The 17,629-nt window shown below is 45.0% G+C and overlaps 1 protein-coding gene and 1 long non-coding RNA gene across 2 annotated transcripts in view; one reads left to right on the forward strand and one right to left on the reverse strand.

The window, feature by feature from the left end:
• Positions 1 to 2,580: 2,580 nt before the first annotated feature.
• Positions 2,581 to 6,910, reverse strand: RTP2 (receptor (chemosensory) transporter protein 2). The gene is made up of 2 exons (XM_011961601.1): positions 6,317 to 6,910; positions 2,581 to 3,336 (listed from the first exon to the last, which is right to left on the reverse strand). The coding sequence occupies exons 1-2, from the start codon at positions 6,478 to 6,480 to the stop codon at positions 2,820 to 2,822; spliced, it is 681 nt and encodes a 226-aa protein (XP_011816991.1). The 5' UTR covers positions 6,481 to 6,910; the 3' UTR covers positions 2,581 to 2,819.
• LOC105525824 overlaps positions 6,720 to 17,629 on the forward strand; it is a 29,870-nt gene continuing 18,960 nt past the window's right edge. The window contains exon 1 of the long non-coding RNA XR_001003982.1: positions 6,720 to 6,892. This is a non-coding gene — a long non-coding RNA (uncharacterized LOC105525824). The remainder of the gene's footprint in view (positions 6,893 to 17,629) is intronic.

Below are 17,629 nucleotides of genomic sequence, written 5' to 3' on the forward strand. Positions count from 1 at the left end.
GGTGAAACCCTGTTTCTACTAAAAACACAAAAAATTAGCCAGGCATGATGGTGCATGCCTGTAGTCCCAGCTACTCAGGTGACTGAGGCAGGAGAATCACTTGAACCCGGGAACTGGAGGTTGCAGTGAGTCGAGATCCTGCCACTGCACTACAGCATGGGCAACAGAGTGAGACTCCATCTCAAAAAAACAAAACAAAACAAAACATGTGTATGATCCACCCTGTGATCTGCTTCGTATCCCAGACCCAGTTGACCAGACCCACTTGCTGTCTCCTCTCCAAGCACCCACCAAACCAAGACACGCACACTGAGCTATCATCTTGCAATGAATTTCCACAGGTCCCCCAGCTGCCTTTTGGGGCACAGCTACTTTCAATGAAAAAGAAAAGCCAGAAGTTGTGCTTCTGCTGAGATTCTTGCAGCCTCCTTACAGCTAAGTGTTGCCTGACTGGGACTCATCTCTGATATCAGGGCATCATGCAGCCAAGCCTGCTACAGCATGGACTTCCATGTTCAGGTCAGGATGGTGGATGGCTAATACAGGGCCTTCTGGAAGCATTCTGCCAGCCCAAGTACACTTCACAGCTTTGATAACATTCTATAGGACACCAAGAAAGTTTATGAGGAAGTGCTAGCGACGTCACAAGTCTACAACTGACTCCCTATGAAAGCACTACCAAGAGAAGTAGTCACTGAAACCCACCTGAGGAGCATCCTAAATTAAAACATTTTATGACCTTGCCTGTCTCAAGAAACGCAGCCCCAGCCTAATACTTCATAAGGAAGGTGGCCTTGCTAAAGGCATAGTCTTTATGCAATCTATACTCCTAATCTTGTTTTCCCTTTTCCTTGTTCTCTATCTCCTACTTTGCAATCCACCTTGGTTTCCAACACTTGTCTCAACCTTCCATTTCCTTGACAACTATTCTTGGACACACTTTTCTGTCTCAAGTTTGTATTTCCTTCAAGACACAGTGATGGGCCAGGAGTGGTGGCCCATGCCTATAATCCCAGCATTTTAGGAGGCTGAGCAGGACAGATGTTGGAGCCCAGGAGTTCGAGACCAACTTGGGCAATGTAGAAAAAACCCCATCTCTACAAAAAAAAATACAGTAATTCCAGGTATGTTGGGGTGCCCCTGTGGTCCCAGCTACTTGTGAGGCTGAGGTGAGGGATCACTTGAGCCTGAGAGTTCAAAGCTGCAGTGAGCTGTGATGGCTGTACTGCACTCCAGCCTGAACAACAGAATGAGACTACGTCTTAAAAAAAAAAAAGACACAGCTGTGGCATTTATGGTCTGTGAACCCTACAAAGGGGCTATAAGCAACTGGCAATTGGCACCCCTCTCCTATGGTCTACTTTCTTTCCCAGACCTACTTTCTGACTTTCTTTCCCAGACCCACTTTCTTCCCTTGCCCCCTTCTTCCCCCACTTCCACCCTGCCCCCCACCCCCACCACCAAGACAGAGTCTAGCTCTGTCACCCAGGCTGGAGTGCAGTGGTGCAATCTTGGCTCGCTACAACCTCCGCCTCCCGGGTTCAAGCAATTCTCCTGCCTCAGTCTCCCGAGTAGCTAGGACTACAGGTGTGCACCACCACACCGGGCTAATTTTTGTATTTTTAGTAGAGACAGGGTTTCACCATGTTGGCCATCAGGCCCAGCTAATTTTTGTATTTTTAGTAAAGGCGGGGTTTCACCATGTTGGTCAGGCTAGTCTCAAACTCCTGACCTCATGATCTGCCCACCCTGGCCTCCCAAAGTGCTGGGATTACAGGCGTGAGCCCCCACGCCCAGCCCAGACCCACTTTCCATATCCTCCCAGGAAATAAGGTAAGACAATACAAGGACCTGCAGATGCTACTCAACAGAGAGCCATGCACAGAGGTCATCTATTTATAGTATTTATCTACCTTTACCACACCCCACCGCACCTTTACCTGCCCCCAGAAGGCTTCATGTTGCACCTTTAAACCTGTGCCCACCTCTTAGTGGTAGAAGTCCACATACATTTAAGTGGGAATTTCAAGTTCTGGACTGGAGTTCACCAACAGAAATTTCTGTAATGATGTTCTATATCTGTACATTGCAATATGTTAGCCACTGGCCACATAGGGGTACTGTGCACTTGATATGTGGCTGATGTGACTGAGGAACTGAATTGTTAATGTTACTTCATTCTAATTAATTTAAATTGAAATAGCCACATATGGCTAGCGGCCAACATATTGGACAGTGCAGCTCTAGACAATTCTAGACAATTCCAGCCAAGCAGACCCTAGAACCAGAGTAAAAAATCTAAGCTTCAGAACGATGGGAGCAGGCTCTCCAGGAGAGGACCAGGTACCTTGTCCCTAAGCATTGAATGGGGCCCCTGCCCTCTCCAAAAGGAAGCAAGCCACGATGGGCAGAGGCAGCTGAACGTGAGTTTGAGGACGAGGCAGGGTTAAGACAGAATCTAATGGGGTCATAATGGGGGGTGATATATGGAAATGAAGCATAAGGAGAGGCAGAGATGGAGGTGGAGGAGAGAAAGGAAGCAGGTCCCTCCCTGTCGACTTAGTACTAGCACCAATCTTGGCAAGCTCTAAAATCTTTATTACACCCTTTTCCCCTTCCCCCCTTTATTGCCACATCCAGTGAAAGAATCATTACATATCTTCTAATGCAGTCCCCTCATTCCACAGATGCATAAACTGAGGCCCAGAGAGGTGACCGGGCTGTCCAGTCATATGCTGAATCTGTAGCAGGATCAAGACCAGACTGTGTCCTCCCCACTCTCAAGCCCATGTGTACTCTCCCACCCTTAACCAGCTCCACTAAAGGAAGGCAGGTCTGCGGAAGGAGAACTGCAGGTAGACAACGAGCAGGCAGAGAGAGGCCCAGAAGAGGCACCAGCGAAGAGACAAGAAGTTGTAACCGGATCCCGCCTGGGCCCTCGGCTTGGAGGCTTCAGAGAAGGTGTGGGCGGTCGCCTCCTCCTCCAGCAGCTTCTCGCTGGGCTTCCAGTGCACGATGCCCTCCTGGCAGGCCTCGCAGAACTCCGTACGGTGTGGCCCGCTGTCCGGGCGGCTGGCCACATGGATGCGGTACTGGCCGCCGTCCTCGCCGTAGCACTGCTCGCGCAGGCTGGTGATGAGGTTGTCCACCAGGCCCTCGATGTTCTCCTCCAGCATGCTGGACTCGTCCTGCCTCGCCGTGCCGCACTCATAGCACAGCTGCTTGAAGACGCGCATGTGCACCGAGCCCATCCGCTGGGCATGGTCCAGATGCATATGGAAGAGGATGACCACGTGGGCAGACTGCCAGGTGTGCCAGCACCAGGAGCAATGGAACCTACCGGGAGGAGAAGGGGGGTGGAGAAGGTGGGCCTCCCAGAGACAACCCGCCCTGAGGAGCTCTGAGTGAGGAAAAAGGTCTGTGTGCCCGTGCTTGGAGATGGAGGCAGAGTGTTTACTGCCCTGTGGATTCATTAGCACTCCAAGGCCTGCCTGCTATCGCCTCCTCCTGGTGAGCACCCCTGGGACCCAAGCAGCATCCTCAGGAGCCAGTGCCCGAGCCATCTGGCATCCAGCAGTGCTCTAGAGCGTGCCTCCTGCGGTCTCAGCTACCCCCGAGCCCAATACACTCAGGTCTTGCACCTGGGCGCTGTGCAGGGTCATTCGCCCTCTCTGGGCTTCATTTCTCATGTGTGAAATGAAGTGTGTTGGCGTTCAATAAGCGTCCTTCCTCTGTGACCTCCTGCAACTCTAATAAGAAGGATGACATACACCATCTAACTCTCGCATCTTGCTTACTCTGGGGAGAAGAGATGCCTCTACTTGTGCCAAGCACAGACCCTGGCACACTGTAGGTCCTCAGTATGCCACTGAGAATGATGGAATGGGTAGGATCAACTGGCTTTGGGAGGAACTACCAAGTTTAGTTACTACATCTTCACAAAGAACGCTCCCCAGTCTCTTGACAAGTCATCTCTAGATCCCACTCTAGCCCTGCAGTGGGGACTGGAAAAGTGGGTACTCATTCCCATTGCCACTCCTCACACACACAGACGCATGCACACACGCTTTGTCTCTCTCTCTTACACGCACACGGGCCACTTGGCCTAACCTGGGTTTTCTAGAGTCCCAGCCTCAGTAAGTGTGGTGGGTGGTAGCCTGGGGCTCATCTAGACCTGCCCCACTCATTCTCCCCCACCACTGCCTGCACACTTCAGTGATGCAGCACTCCTTACCTCCAGGGCAGTTCTTTCCTTCCCTGAGATGAGCCTCCTCCAGGCCTCTGTTACAGAGGCTTCACAGGTGGTCCATCCACTGAGCTGACCCTGCCCTCATCACTGGCCCTTTCTGTATCCATTGTATGATGGCCTTGAAGGACTTCTGATGAGGAACTCAATTCAGTCCAACAGACACCACTCAACACCTACCATATGCCAAACACCACTCAACCCAGGCTGTGGGATGGAGACAAGGCCAAGCCAGTTCCTGACTCTTGAAAGCCTGATCACATGAGCATAGAACAGTACCCAGAATGGCCCAAGTCAGGGTTGGCAGGTCAGAGGAACCTAGTTGGTACTGAACCAGGAGAGGTTACCCTGCCCCCAATGCTGGGCGAGAGCTGCAGGGCATCTGACTGTTTAGAGACAGAGTGAACCTGTGCACAAATAAGCTCATGGGCAACAGTTCTTCAGCCCTTCCTGAGGCCAGCTGGGAGCCACAAGTCACCAGCCAGGAGTAAGAGGAGCTTATCCCTGAGGCAAGAGGACACATAAGTTTGCTGAGCTCAGCCCATAAACTCTGGATCCCAGGCACTCAAATTTCCAGGCCTCTGCCATCTCTCCCAGCAGGCAGTTCAAATGCTTTATGTTTTCAGTCTCCTTCTACACCTTTTTACATCAAGCCAACCCAGAGTTGCTTCACCTCCATCAAACCAGGCCTCACATCTTAAATTCAAAAATATCAGATCTAGGGGCAGGGGAGCTTAAGAAGCATCTCGTCAGCCCTTTATTTCACTGAGAAGAGACTGACACACAGATAGTAAGAGAGGCATCCACATACACACAGCTAGTTAGAGGCAGAGCCAGTGCCCAGCACATAATAGGTACCCAACAGATGCTTCTTGAATTGATGGAACTGACATGAATCAGCCAACCTCTGGCTTTCTGTGTTCTTTTTTCACAAGCCAGGTTTACTCCAATAATTCCAGGTCTTGGGGCAAGAGTACAAATGTGAGCACCCTACCCACATCTTGCCTCCTCTGTTCCCATCCTCAGCACCATTCTGTACCATGAGAAGCTTCAAACACATACACCTGTGAACAGCCCAGCCTTTGTGCCCGTGTTCTGGCTACATCTCCAAATCGCAGTCACCTATTGGCCTCTCTCGAATCAAAGGACACAGGGAAAAGGCCTGCACAGACCCTACAGATGGCCTCCTTTTAGATCATGATTTGGGACTGGGACCACAGAAATCCCTGCCCAAACTACCACAAGACTTGAGGTAGTTTGGGCAGGGATTTCTGTAGTCCCAGTCCCAAATCACGATCTAAAAGGAGGAAAGGCATGTGGACTTTAGATGGCCTTGTCCCCTTGGCCTCAAGGGCTCTTTGCACTGCGTTGGATGTACAGTTCCTATAAAGCGTGGGACCATGGGCTCTAAGTTCCTAAAGAAGGTTTTGCTCAAAGTTAAATCTTTTTATCACAGGTACATAGATAATAGAGCTAAAGTGGGTAGGATCGATTATCTAAGACCAACCCCCTCATTTTGTAAATATAAAAACTGAGAGCCAGAAAGGGAAACAGACCTGCCAAGTTTACAGGGCTACTTAGCTGTATAGAGCCAGTTCATAGCACATAGCAGGTGGTCAATAAATATTTCTGTATTCAGATCAATTTGGATTAATTCACTAAACATATCCAGGACCAGAGCATAGCTGCACCCCCCACATCCCCCCAACTTCTAGGTTAAGGCTTTCCCCAATGGAACTCATAGCTTCCTTCCTTTAGTTCCAACTCACTCTTTAAATGTCAGAGATTGCAGGGACGTACAAGATATTACAGCTCTTCATTTAATGTGGACAACTAAGACCAAAAGATAGACCATAACTTGCTCAGGGTCACCCAGGGAGTCAGTGGTATTGCTAGGATTAAAACCAAGAACTCTGTGACCCAGCCGGCTATTCTTTCTCTTTTTCCCCCATCTGAGCTGACACCAGAATGAGCCTGCCCCAGGGACGGGGCTCTATCTCTCCTTGGAAAGTACCCCACAGCTGTGACCCATGGGCTGTCTTCAAGGTCCCTCCCCACTGAGCCTCTCACCTGCCTGAGGCATGCTGCTCCACATACTGCTTCCAGCCAGGGGTCAGCTCACTGGGCTTGAGGTTGGGGTCTATGATGAGCTCCCAACTGTCTGCAGGCTTTGCCACCTCCATCTTCTCATAGAAGACTTTCTTCCACTCACAAGTGGTCAAGCTGGTACACATGGTCCTGCTGGTAGAGGTGGCAGTTCGAGCTCAGCCCTAGTGAGAACACAGAAACAGCACAATTAGGTGCAGGACAATTCAGTGTCTACAATCTGGGAATCCTCATCGGCAGGACTGGGAGGAAACAGGACCCAGCTCCCTCCTTTGTTACCCTGGAACCTGTTACCATGGTAGCCAGGAAGGGCACCAAGAGGGAGGGCTGGGGAGAAGGGAAGCCCCAAGGGGGAGTTTCAGGGCCCTGAGCTAGGCTTGAGGGGCAGCGCTGGGTAGGACTGAGAGGAGCAAGCATGGTGGGAGGCCCAACCTCAGACCACACTCACCGGGGTTTCCAGAGGTCTCCAGGAGGCAAGGATATTTGGTGGCCCTACTTCACCCAACTGCTCTTCTAGCATTCTCCACATCGTGTGCTATAGTAACTATGACACCCTAGGAAGTCAAAGAGAAATGAGGGACAGGGAAAGGCAGAGCCTGCTACTTCCACACCCCCTGATGTGCTGTGGCCATCACTTACCGTGTGTCTAGCACAAACTGCTTGACCTGTGTGCTGGCCAAGGCAGATCAGATCAGGAAACTGAAGTTTATGCAACCCCTAAGTGACTCATCCAAGATTCAGATCTAGGCCTTCTGAAACTAAGCTCATCTGTTTATTTATTTTAGTACTATTGTGCTCCTAACAGGGAATGGAGTGAGAAGTAACATCTCTTTGTCGAGGGCAATCTCAGACCAGTTGGTGAGCTAGAATGTAATTTTCATATGCCATGAAAAACACAGTAATAACATTTCAGATTCATAACACCATAGAACTGTTAGAGTCCATATTCAGTTCCTGGTCCCAAGCCAGCTGCTAAGGCAGCTACTGGAGGGGTGAGTTTGTTCTGTGCTGCAGGCTCCTGCTGCCTCCATTGCTGCTAAGCTGGAGCAAGAGAGCATCCATAGCTCTGTGATGCCCAATTTAAATTCTTTAGAGACTAGAGGGGAATTTGATTTCAAATTTGGTAATCCAGGTAAAGACATGGTCACCTGAAGGGAGGTAGCCTTGAGCATGGAAAAGACCAGTCATGTGGCTGCTTACTCTAGCTTTGGTCCAACTTCCAGCTGTAATCATCTTATAATTCTTTAATCTGGAAATCTGGATCCTTGGACATGCGGAGTTTCAACAGTAAACAGCATCAAGAAGTGAAATAGGTTGCTAAGAACCAGAAGCTCTTTGTGTTGAGTTGCCAAGTGGTTTTCCAGAAGGGTGAGGTCAGGGGCAATGTCACTGGATTCTCTCTTGAAATGAAAACGTGTTACTCTAGTGGCTTTGTGCTAAAGACCTCAGAAAGGACACAATTGTCTTAGAACCATTGGTAGCTCTAGAAGAGCTCTTTTATTTTTAAAAATCTGATTTGTTTCTTCAACTCTTCATTTCTTAACCAAAATTTCTTGACATTGAATTAAGACAACTGAGGCCTAGAAATGAAAAATTACTGGCCCAAGCTCTCAGGACTGGGTAGCTCAAACCTCACGGGGAATTCTCTCAGAAGCCAGTTACCAGACCAGGTGAGATAGAGGGATCCATAAATGGCCAGGATTTGAATGAAGCTGAGATGAGCTTATGGCCTGGTCTAGACCCTCGTGCCAGGAATGAACTTCTGAGAAATATTATACCCTTGTTCCCAGAACAAATGGCAATAAAGGAAAAACAGAAAGAGGATGAGAATTGTCAGGGTTTACCTGTTGTGTGTGTGTGTTGTTTTTTCCTCAAATGATGCAATCCCCTTAGGCTTAGTGTCAGGTTTAATTTAGCATAGCAGCATAGCAGCTCTCTAAGCAGAGACCAATGTAATTCATCTTTCTGTATAACAGCACCGTTTTCACTTTTCATACAATCGGTGAACACAATTACTACTTCAGTTTTCCGCAAACGGCACTATGTTATTCCAGATCCCACGATTTAAGAGCTTACCAATGTATATTGTGTACAGCTGTGGCCATATCACACTCTGGCAACTTCATTATACATCTTTTATCTAGGTAGTACTTTTTCAAATAAAGAAATTGTTATTTCTTTATAAAATAAAATACTGTGTACCTGTATTCTGCAAACAAATCAGCAAGGGGGAGAGGATGGATAAAAGGATGACTTCTCCCCTTCAATTTGGAGTGCAGGTTAATGAAGAGCTTTGCAAAATATTTATTATTCAAATTTTACTTATTAGAGTAATGTAAGAAATGCCAGTGTGGAGCCTAAAATGACAAAGTAATGAAGAGTTGAAAAGGTGTGTACATCAAAATCATCTAGGGAGTTTTGAAAATGATATATACCTCTGCTTCAGAGATTTCAATACATGTTCTTGAGGAGACAAATTTGCGCTCCACCTGCTCCAGTCCTGGGAAGTTTCCCTTCTATTGCCAGCCATTGTTACTGATGCGATATGTTGTCCCACAGTCTACTGGAGGCCAAAAATGAAAAACGAAAAAAGAAGATTGAGTAAAATGAGCAAGTGGTTTATAATATGCCTTTCCCAGGAAATAGATCCAGGACAAATGCAAGCTGTGTCCTATCTTCTCCTGTCTCTCTGCAATTCGAAGAACCATAGACAATGCTATAGGGCGAATCCAAGAGCCCTTGCCGAGTATTTTCAAGCGATATTAGGAAGGCCTCTCCATTCCCAGGTTGTAGCACTTGGCGAGAGCATGGTCCAAGCTCGCACTCTTTGGGTGGGAGCTGACCTCTGAATCTCAGGGAGGCCACACAGAGCAGTCCGTGGCTCTCTAATAGTGGTGCATAGTGTAGAAACAACATCCCAGGAGGACTTCACGCTGCCCTTTTATTAATTGGCAGCAACCGGAGCAACTGCAGGCAGGTGACGTTCTGTGTCTTCTGATGTCCAAGGGTCCAAATTCTATGCGCTGTGCTTCTCAGTACCCCAAAGGCTCTGGAGTCTGTATTAAGAGTGGCCATATCTACTTATCCTTTTTTCAGGGCCTTATTATCCTACGTAGAGATTTGCTGAAGAATTATCACACTATTTATGGGATGTAAATAAATAAAAAAACAGATGGAAATAGGGTGTACTCCATGCAAAGGGGGAAAAAAAAAAGAGATGGGGGTTGAATTAGGAAGGAAGAATATAGAGGGTCTGGGGACACTTTCAGCGGGTACAGCCTATGCTGCTTCTGTCCAAGAGGCTGAGGGCCTTCTTCAGAGTTCCTTAGCTATACTCAGAGAATCTGTTAGTTTCTGTTGAGCTGAGGCTCAACACACACAAAAATAGCCATGACTCCTCTCTGGGACACTCCCAGCCATCAGGGCAGGGTGAAAAGGGAGCATGGGATAGATTATGCCAGCTTTTAAAGCATCCATTCTAAAAATAACAGTGCTGGGGTCAATATCCTGGGCAGATTTTAAAAAATACATATCTTTCCTTTTAAACCCACGTTTACCCAGGAGAACGTGTGTAGTTCCAGGGCTTTCCAGGAGACACCAATTCACACAAGGAAAGGACCCATTAAAGCTGCTTCCATTCCTGAGGGAAGTCTTTCACTATCAATAGAACCAATTTTACCTTGAGTGTCTATCTTTAGGAACCAGGTCACCTTCCAAATAGTGATGGGGATTTCTCGATGAGCAGTCAGAAAGGCTGTTTGGCCCCAACACTGAGCTCAGTTAACTTCCTTGGAGACTTTCCACACGCAGAATTGACTGTGTACTTCAATTTATATGGGAGTGAGGAGGGAAATGACTAATACACTCATTAGTATTGTATTTACCCTTAAGGCTGGATACTGACTTTCCTTTTTTTCTTATCCAAAAATTAAGATGAAAGTGTTCAAGTGCATAAAATTGTACAAACATTACATAGATATTACATAAACAGGCAGTTAAAAGCCCCTAGTAAAGATTTAAACAGACCACTTAGCTCTGACATTGGAATCAGAAGATACGCAGTTGATAGGAGTCACAGGCCCAAAATGATCAGGCTTTGCTTAGAGTTAAGTTAAATATTCTAGAAACACTTCAATTTATTTCCCCAGTTGTCAAGCAATTGGAAAGAGCAGATCTACACACTATAAAAATGCTTTCTCACTCCCAAGGATAAGGCAGGCAGGTTTAATAGTAAAACAAACCATATGAGTTGCAGATCTTACACGAGATGTAAAACAAAGATGTTAAACGAAGACGCTTTACGTGAGATGTAAAACAAAGCATATGAGATGCAGATCTTTAGATTTCTCAGGAAATTTGAGCTTTCTTGATATATGCTTATAGATGCTATAGTTAAAAGCTACATTTCTTGCAAAGTCCCAAGGGTGAATGTAAGAAAAGCTTGGGAAGAGAGAATGCTACAAGAAAATCCACTGACAAGAATAAAAATAATTTTAAAAGAGAAAGATCCATTGTTAGTGAAACAAGAAAATGGCCGCAACTACAAACCAGAACATCTAACAATTATAGTTAAATTTGGATATAGAGTGGGAGCACATGAAGTACCAATGCATGCCTCACTTCATCTCACACAGACTGAACATTTCTTTTCTTTTTTTCTTTGTTCTTGGGGCAGAGTCTCACTATGTCACGCAAGCTGGAGTGCAATGGCATGATCTCAGCTCACTGCAACCTCCGCCTCCTGAGTTCAAGTGATTCTCCTGCCTCAGCCTCCTGAGTAGCTGGGATCACAGATGCGCACCACCACACCTGGCTAATTTTTGTATTTTTAGTAAAGATGGGGTTTCGCCATGTTGGCCAGGCTGGTCTCGAACTCCTGACATTGTGATCCACCCACGTTGGCCTCCCCAAGTGCTGGGATTACAGGCGTGAGCCACTGAGCCTGGCCAGAATGAGTATTTCTTTAAACATGACCCGCCCCAGTAACAATGAACACATCTACCATGCACATCTGGGTTCCTAATACCTTTCTCCAGTTAAAACAACAGCAGCAAACTAGGTCTTCTTGGAAAAATTATATGAAGGCTCATTCATTCCTATGTCTGGAGGTTGATGCTGCCTGTGAGATGGGACCACAGCTAGGGCTATAGGCCAAAACATCTACACATGGCCTTTCTGTGGAGCTTGGGCTTCCTCACAGGATGCTGGCTGAGTACCAAGGGCTGGTGTCCCCAGAGAATCAGGCAGAAGCTGTGCCTCCTTTCATGAGCTACCCTCAAAAGTCACAAAGCAACACTTTCACCATTGCCCAGATTCAAGGTAAAGGAACATAGACCCCACATTTGGAGAGGAGGAAGGTCAAAGCTATGTTGTAAGAAGAAGATGCAAGTCGGGAGGTACCGTTGTGATGGTGTTTGGGAAACACGCATTATCATAGCGGGTAGGGAAGTCAATAAAGCTTCCACAGAAGAAGTGTTATGTGAACAAACCCTTACAGGATGAGCAATTGGCAGCTAAATAAAATTTTTTGAAGGGATGCTTCTCCCTAAGGAGGTGAACGCTTGGGCAAAGACTTAGAAAATGAAGTGATATAGAATCATTCTTGAAACTCTGTATCATTTAGGACATCTGGGTCACACAGAAGAGTGATGGAAGTTGAGGCCTGAGAGATGTGTGGGACCTGGATTATGAAGAAGTTTTTAACGTCCTGGGAAAAGTAAGATTTTGCCTTACAGGGGATGTGAAATTACTAAATCGTTTTAGGCCTGAACTACATGATTGTATTTGCATATCAACAACGTGCTATTTAAGCACATTGCTCTCGCTCCCTTTTCCCCATAAATTGGCTGGTGTCTAAAAATGCTGTTTCCATGACACACTTGCCGTGAATTCTAATCCGCTTAGCTCTTTGCAAATCTAGATCCCTCTGTAGGAGGTGTGAAAAGGACCTTCACTCCGTTATCCAAAAGTGCTCTCTAGCGAGAACACTCCATTGAATACGCTTTTGTACACTCCCAACTGAAACCCACTGGATTAAGTGTCATGAGAAGATGGAGAAATAGTTTACAATGTTTTATATTGAAAAGTAATTAATAGAATTGGAATATACAATTTTTAATGAATTTTTATTGTCAATAAAGCTTCTATGGACTATTTTCCCCAATGAAGGTACATGTGAACAAGAAATAGATACACTGATGCTTATAAGTCTCCAGTAGTACATCAGCATGTGACAAATGAACAGAGACACCCAGGGGCTATATCTACCAAATTTGCCTTAAGTCTCCTACCTAGATTTTTCATGCTATAGGAAGACAGAAAAATCTTAATGTGGATTTATGCTGGTAGGCAGGGGGAAAGAAGGAGTTTGAAAATAATTTACAGTGAAGGGTAAACTCTGTGATGATAAAGTAGCAACTGTTGGTGCCGGTGCCATAACAGTTACTTAATCTGTGTCATGCCCTGAAAGGCAATTAAGTGAAGTCTGAGTGGGTGAAGAAACTCTTAAGATTCAGTCCAAAATGGTTTCAATGTCCAAGGGGACCCATTGATGGAAGCTGGTCATGGGCAACACCAAACTCATTCTATCCAGAGAATTTGTATGATGCAAGAAATAGCAAAAGTTTCAAGCTGATTCTTGAGGCATCAGAAGCTGGGCAAAGAAACAGCAGACTAGTTCCTCATCTTAAATACTAGTTGCAGGAGTGGACCTTAATTTAATATACCTTAATTATAATAAAAGGTCCTAGTGATAAAATCCTCACTATGCACTATGAGTTTTTCTAAGTACTTTACGTATATTAATTCATTTAAGCACATGCAATAACCCTATGAGGTGGATACTGTAATTATTTTCCCCATTTAGATAAGAGGAAACTGAGACTCAGACAGGTTGAGTGATTTACTAGTGGTCATATAGTTAATAAGTGACAGTTCCGGGATTTAGACTCATACAATCTGGCTTACTGACTATGCATATTTATCCACTAAGCTATTCCCTAGGCCCAGTTTTTTAAAATTTGTTTCCTGTCTTCCCAGGAGTAGAATCTAGGCACAGTTTTTAAAGTAATAAACTCACTGTAAAATGTCAAATGATACAAAAATATATTAACTATTAAATGAAAGTTCCATATCCTCTTCACCCCACCTCTCCCTGCCCTTCGTTTTTTCCAAGTTACTATTTTTTTCCAAGTTACTATTGTTAAATTACTTTTTCCAAGTTACTATTGTTAAACATTTAGAATTTATTTGATTAAAAAATGCATTTGATTTTTAAAACATTGCAATGCTTTATAGGATCTCTAATGTTTAAAAAGGTTACATGGCATTGACATCTTCCAAGTTTGGTGCACAATGGCTTGTAAGACACAGATTCGAAGCTTGTTTGTGAGCCTCTGTTAGCTGAGCACTATCGGAAACCGGCATCAGCACCTCACCGTGGCTTGCATGTTCCACTGCACAGGCAGTACCTTGGGAATTTATTAAAATACTGTCTCTGGTGGGCATGCCTGTAATGCCAGCACTTTGGGAGGCCGAGGTGGGCAGATTACGAAGTCAGGAGTTCAAGACCAGTCTGGCCAATATAGTGAAATCCCATCTCTACTAAAAATACAAAAAATTGGCCAGGCATGGTGGTGCGCACTTGTAACCCCAGTTACTCAGGAGGCTGAGGCAGAAGAATTGTGTGAACCCGGGAGGCAGAGGTTGCAGTGAGCCGAGATCACACCATTGCACTCCAGCCTGGGTGACAGTATGAGACTCTGTCTCAAAATACATACATACATACATACTATCTCTGTGTGAAAATGTTTATCTAAAGAGGGAGGAACCATCATTAAAAGTTGAAAAAATGTTACCATGATGTGAGGACATGCACTGGCAACATGTGTGTGATGAATAATTTCATGTCAACTTCACGTGGCCAAGGGGTGCTCAAATATCTGCTCGGACACGATTTCTGGATGTGTCTGTGAGGGTGTTTTTGGAAGAGATCAGCCATTTGAATTGGTGAATTGAGGAAAGCAGACGGCCCTCCCCGCGTGGATGGGCATCATCCAATCCATTAAGGGCCTCAACAGAACGAAAAGGCAATGCAGGAAGGTTGAATTCACTCTCTGCCTGACTTTTGAGCTGAGACATTGATCTCCTCCCACCCTCAACTCCTGGTTCTCAGGCCTTGAGACTCAGGCTAGAATCTACAAGATTAGCTCTCTGGCTGTCAGGCCTTCAAGCTATGCCAGTGGCTTTCCTGGGTCTTCAGCTTGCAGCTGGCAAGACTGTGGGATTTTCAGCCTCCATAATCACATGAGCCAGTTCCTCATAATAAATGTCTTCCTAAATATCCACACACACACATATGTTTAATACATATATTATATGTGTGTGTATGTGTATATCCTATACAAGCACACACACATAAATATCTATCTTATTGGTTCTGTTTCTCTGAAGAACCTGGGAACCACATATGTATGGTTCTCCATATATTTAGGTTTATATATATATATATATATATACACATGCGTGTATACAATATACATATACATATGTGTATATATTACCTAAATATATGGAGAACCAAATACGCATACACACACACACACACACAGATACACACCCCACATATAGATCCTATCAATTCTGTTTATCTGGACAACGCTGACTAATACACCATCATTCTCTCTAAATGGGATTTCAGTAAAAGCCCAAAAACCTTTGCAAACATTTCCGGGTTTTCGACTGGAGGATTCCTGAAAGCGTAGGCAAAAATTCTCTGGCAATGTCAAGGGTCCACTCTGTTGGCACAAAGCTCTCTATGGGGAGTCAGGAGACCCAGGTTCTTATCTCAAACTTGTAATAACCCTAGATAAATCAGTTGAGTACCCTGAGCATCAATTTTCTAGCTGCCGAATTAGGAATTTCAAAGGTGCTGACCTCTAAAACCCCATTCTCTGCTGTGATTTTGGATGTCTAAAGGCACCATGTGAAGCAAAGTGCGGTCACTGCTCCTAATATGTGTAGCCACCCCTTTTGCTGTTTCTGTGCATCTCTATCCTGGTTTTGGTGTGCTTTTGTTTCCAATGGCTCAAAGAGTCTTCCAGCTTGGCCTGCACTTTAGGATCCAAGGAATATAGGCAGCATCCAAGGGAGTCTATTTTTAAGTGCATTCGGTAAGTATCTATTAACACCTTGTCAGGTGAGGCTCTGAGGCTACTGGCATGACTGAAACATGGTCCCTGCCCTCATGGATTCAGTCTGGGGCAGAGATAGTATTACCTTTATTTTTTTTTCAGCCTTGAAGCAATCGACACCTGCACCGTGCACCATGCCTTTAGGGAACCCACTGCTCTTCTGTTAGAAGGAAACTCTCAGCTTTCCTTGTTTGACCCATGAGTTGTTTTGAGGGAATATTTTAAAAAATGTATAAACAAGTGGAATTTTTCCAGTTCCCTTTTTATTGTTGATTTCTAACTTAACGGCACTGTTCTTAGAGAATGTGGTCTGTATGGCACCAATACATTGAAGTTTTCTAAGGCAACTGTTGATCTTTCTTAATTATGATTTTCTGTAGTTAATTTTTAAACGTTTATGCTGAATCAATTCAGAGAGATAATATGTTAATTACAACCTCAGACTCTAGAGCCAGATCTAGATTTTCCTCTCAGCTCTGCCAGTGACTGGCTGCACAAAACTGGGTGATGATCTCAGTCTCCACATCTGTAAAGTAAGAAAAATAACACAGACTATTGCAGTGGGTTCCGGAGAGGAACAAATAAGCTCCTACTTGCACAGAACCAAAAACAGTTCTTGGCACATAGTGAGTGCTCGATAAACGTTATTTAGTATTCTTTTTCTACTTACATTATACATTCCATTTATAGAACATTCTCAAAAAACAAGGTTGTAGAGGTAGAGAACAGATCAGAGGTTGCCAGAGGTTAGAGATGAAGGGAGGGAAACAGGATGACGATAAAAAGGTAGTACAAATTGTCTTCGGTGTGATAGTACTGTTGTATATCTTGATTGAGGTGGTGCCTATGTGAATCTGCAAATCCAACAAAATTGCATAGAAACACACATGCACACGTATGTGCATACACATACACACGAGTGCACGTAAAACGAGTGAAGTCTGAATAAGGTCTGTGGATTATACCCACTGTGTCAACTTCCTGGTTTGGATATTGTGCTATCGTTAGGTAAGACCTTACCATTGAGAGAAACTTGGAGAAGGGTACACAGGACCTCTCTGCACTATTTTTTGTAACTTTTTGTGAATCCATAGTTATTTAAAAATTTTAAAAACTTCTAAATGCTCCTGGCATGTGGTGAATGTCTAATAAATGTTACGACGTTTTGTCATAGCTGGTTTTCAAGTTTTTATGTATATTTAACACATATTAATTTTGAAATTAAATTCAGAACAATAGATACTATTTTTAAAAAGACAAAGTGTATCTCAGCAAAGTTCCGTATTGTTACATGTAGAGGAACTTTGAGCCCTTTGTGAGCTGAAAAATGAATTAGAATTTCTGATAACTAGTGTCATTTTGTTCGCTCCTTTTGAATTCTGAAAATATCGGGAGGTATGAATAAGAAAACCCTAAGTCCCGAATCCATGCGTATTGGTCTCTTGGATGCAGGAAAACTTGGGAACAATAGATGAGAATGGGCTGACCCCCAGCAGTTAGAACTCTGTGGCCTCAACGAATGGTTTATATTCCCAGAACACCCTAGTGAGAGCAGTCTCCTACCTCCATCACTCAGTTTCTTTGACCAGAAAAGTCTTTGTCACTGTTTCCAAAAGGGCTCTTGAAGATTATCCCATATAGTCTTCGAATCTGCTGAGGCGCAGGGACGGTAGCTGGTCAAAAGCAGAGCCTGGTCTTCAGTCAAGGTGAAAGCTGTTTGCTCTGGGTCTCACTGTGGCAGGGCTAGGACAGCAGAGATTCGATGCTGTCTCCCACCCACAACTACCTAGAGTCATTGAGTGTCATCAGGAGAACAATGCTTAAGGGGCAGCTCCTCAGGCCCTCAGCACTGAAGGGGAACAGGGAGGGGATTGAGACGCACCCAGCCCACAGCCTAGGCACCAGCCATCCAGGGACACCGGCCTACATTGTGATGCACGTGGGGAGCGCCATGGCATGTCCTGGTGGCTTCCTCTCTGTCCACGCCCAGAATTTACAATTTTGACCCTAAGAGAATACCAACCCTAAAAGCCTAAATTTTCTTCTTACACTGTTGTGAGTTGAAAAAGCTGTGCTCAGGGGTACA

The sequence above is a fragment of the Colobus angolensis genome, unplaced genomic scaffold, assembly GCF_000951035.1.
Source record: "Colobus angolensis palliatus isolate OR3802 unplaced genomic scaffold, Cang.pa_1.0 Scaffold56, whole genome shotgun sequence".
In the NCBI taxonomy this organism is placed as follows: Eukaryota; Metazoa; Chordata; class Mammalia; order Primates; family Cercopithecidae; genus Colobus; species Colobus angolensis.

Excerpts from the sequence above, each read along its gene's own strand:
- RTP2 (XM_011961601.1), bottom strand. The coding sequence starts at position 6,480 with ATGTGTACCAGCTTGACCACTTGTGAGTGGAAGAAAGTCTTCTATGAG. Across the intron at positions 3,337-6,316 it reads GAGCAGCATGCCTCAGGCAG|GTTCCATTGCTCCTGGTGCT; the intron begins GTGAGAGGCTCA and ends TCCTCCCGGTAG.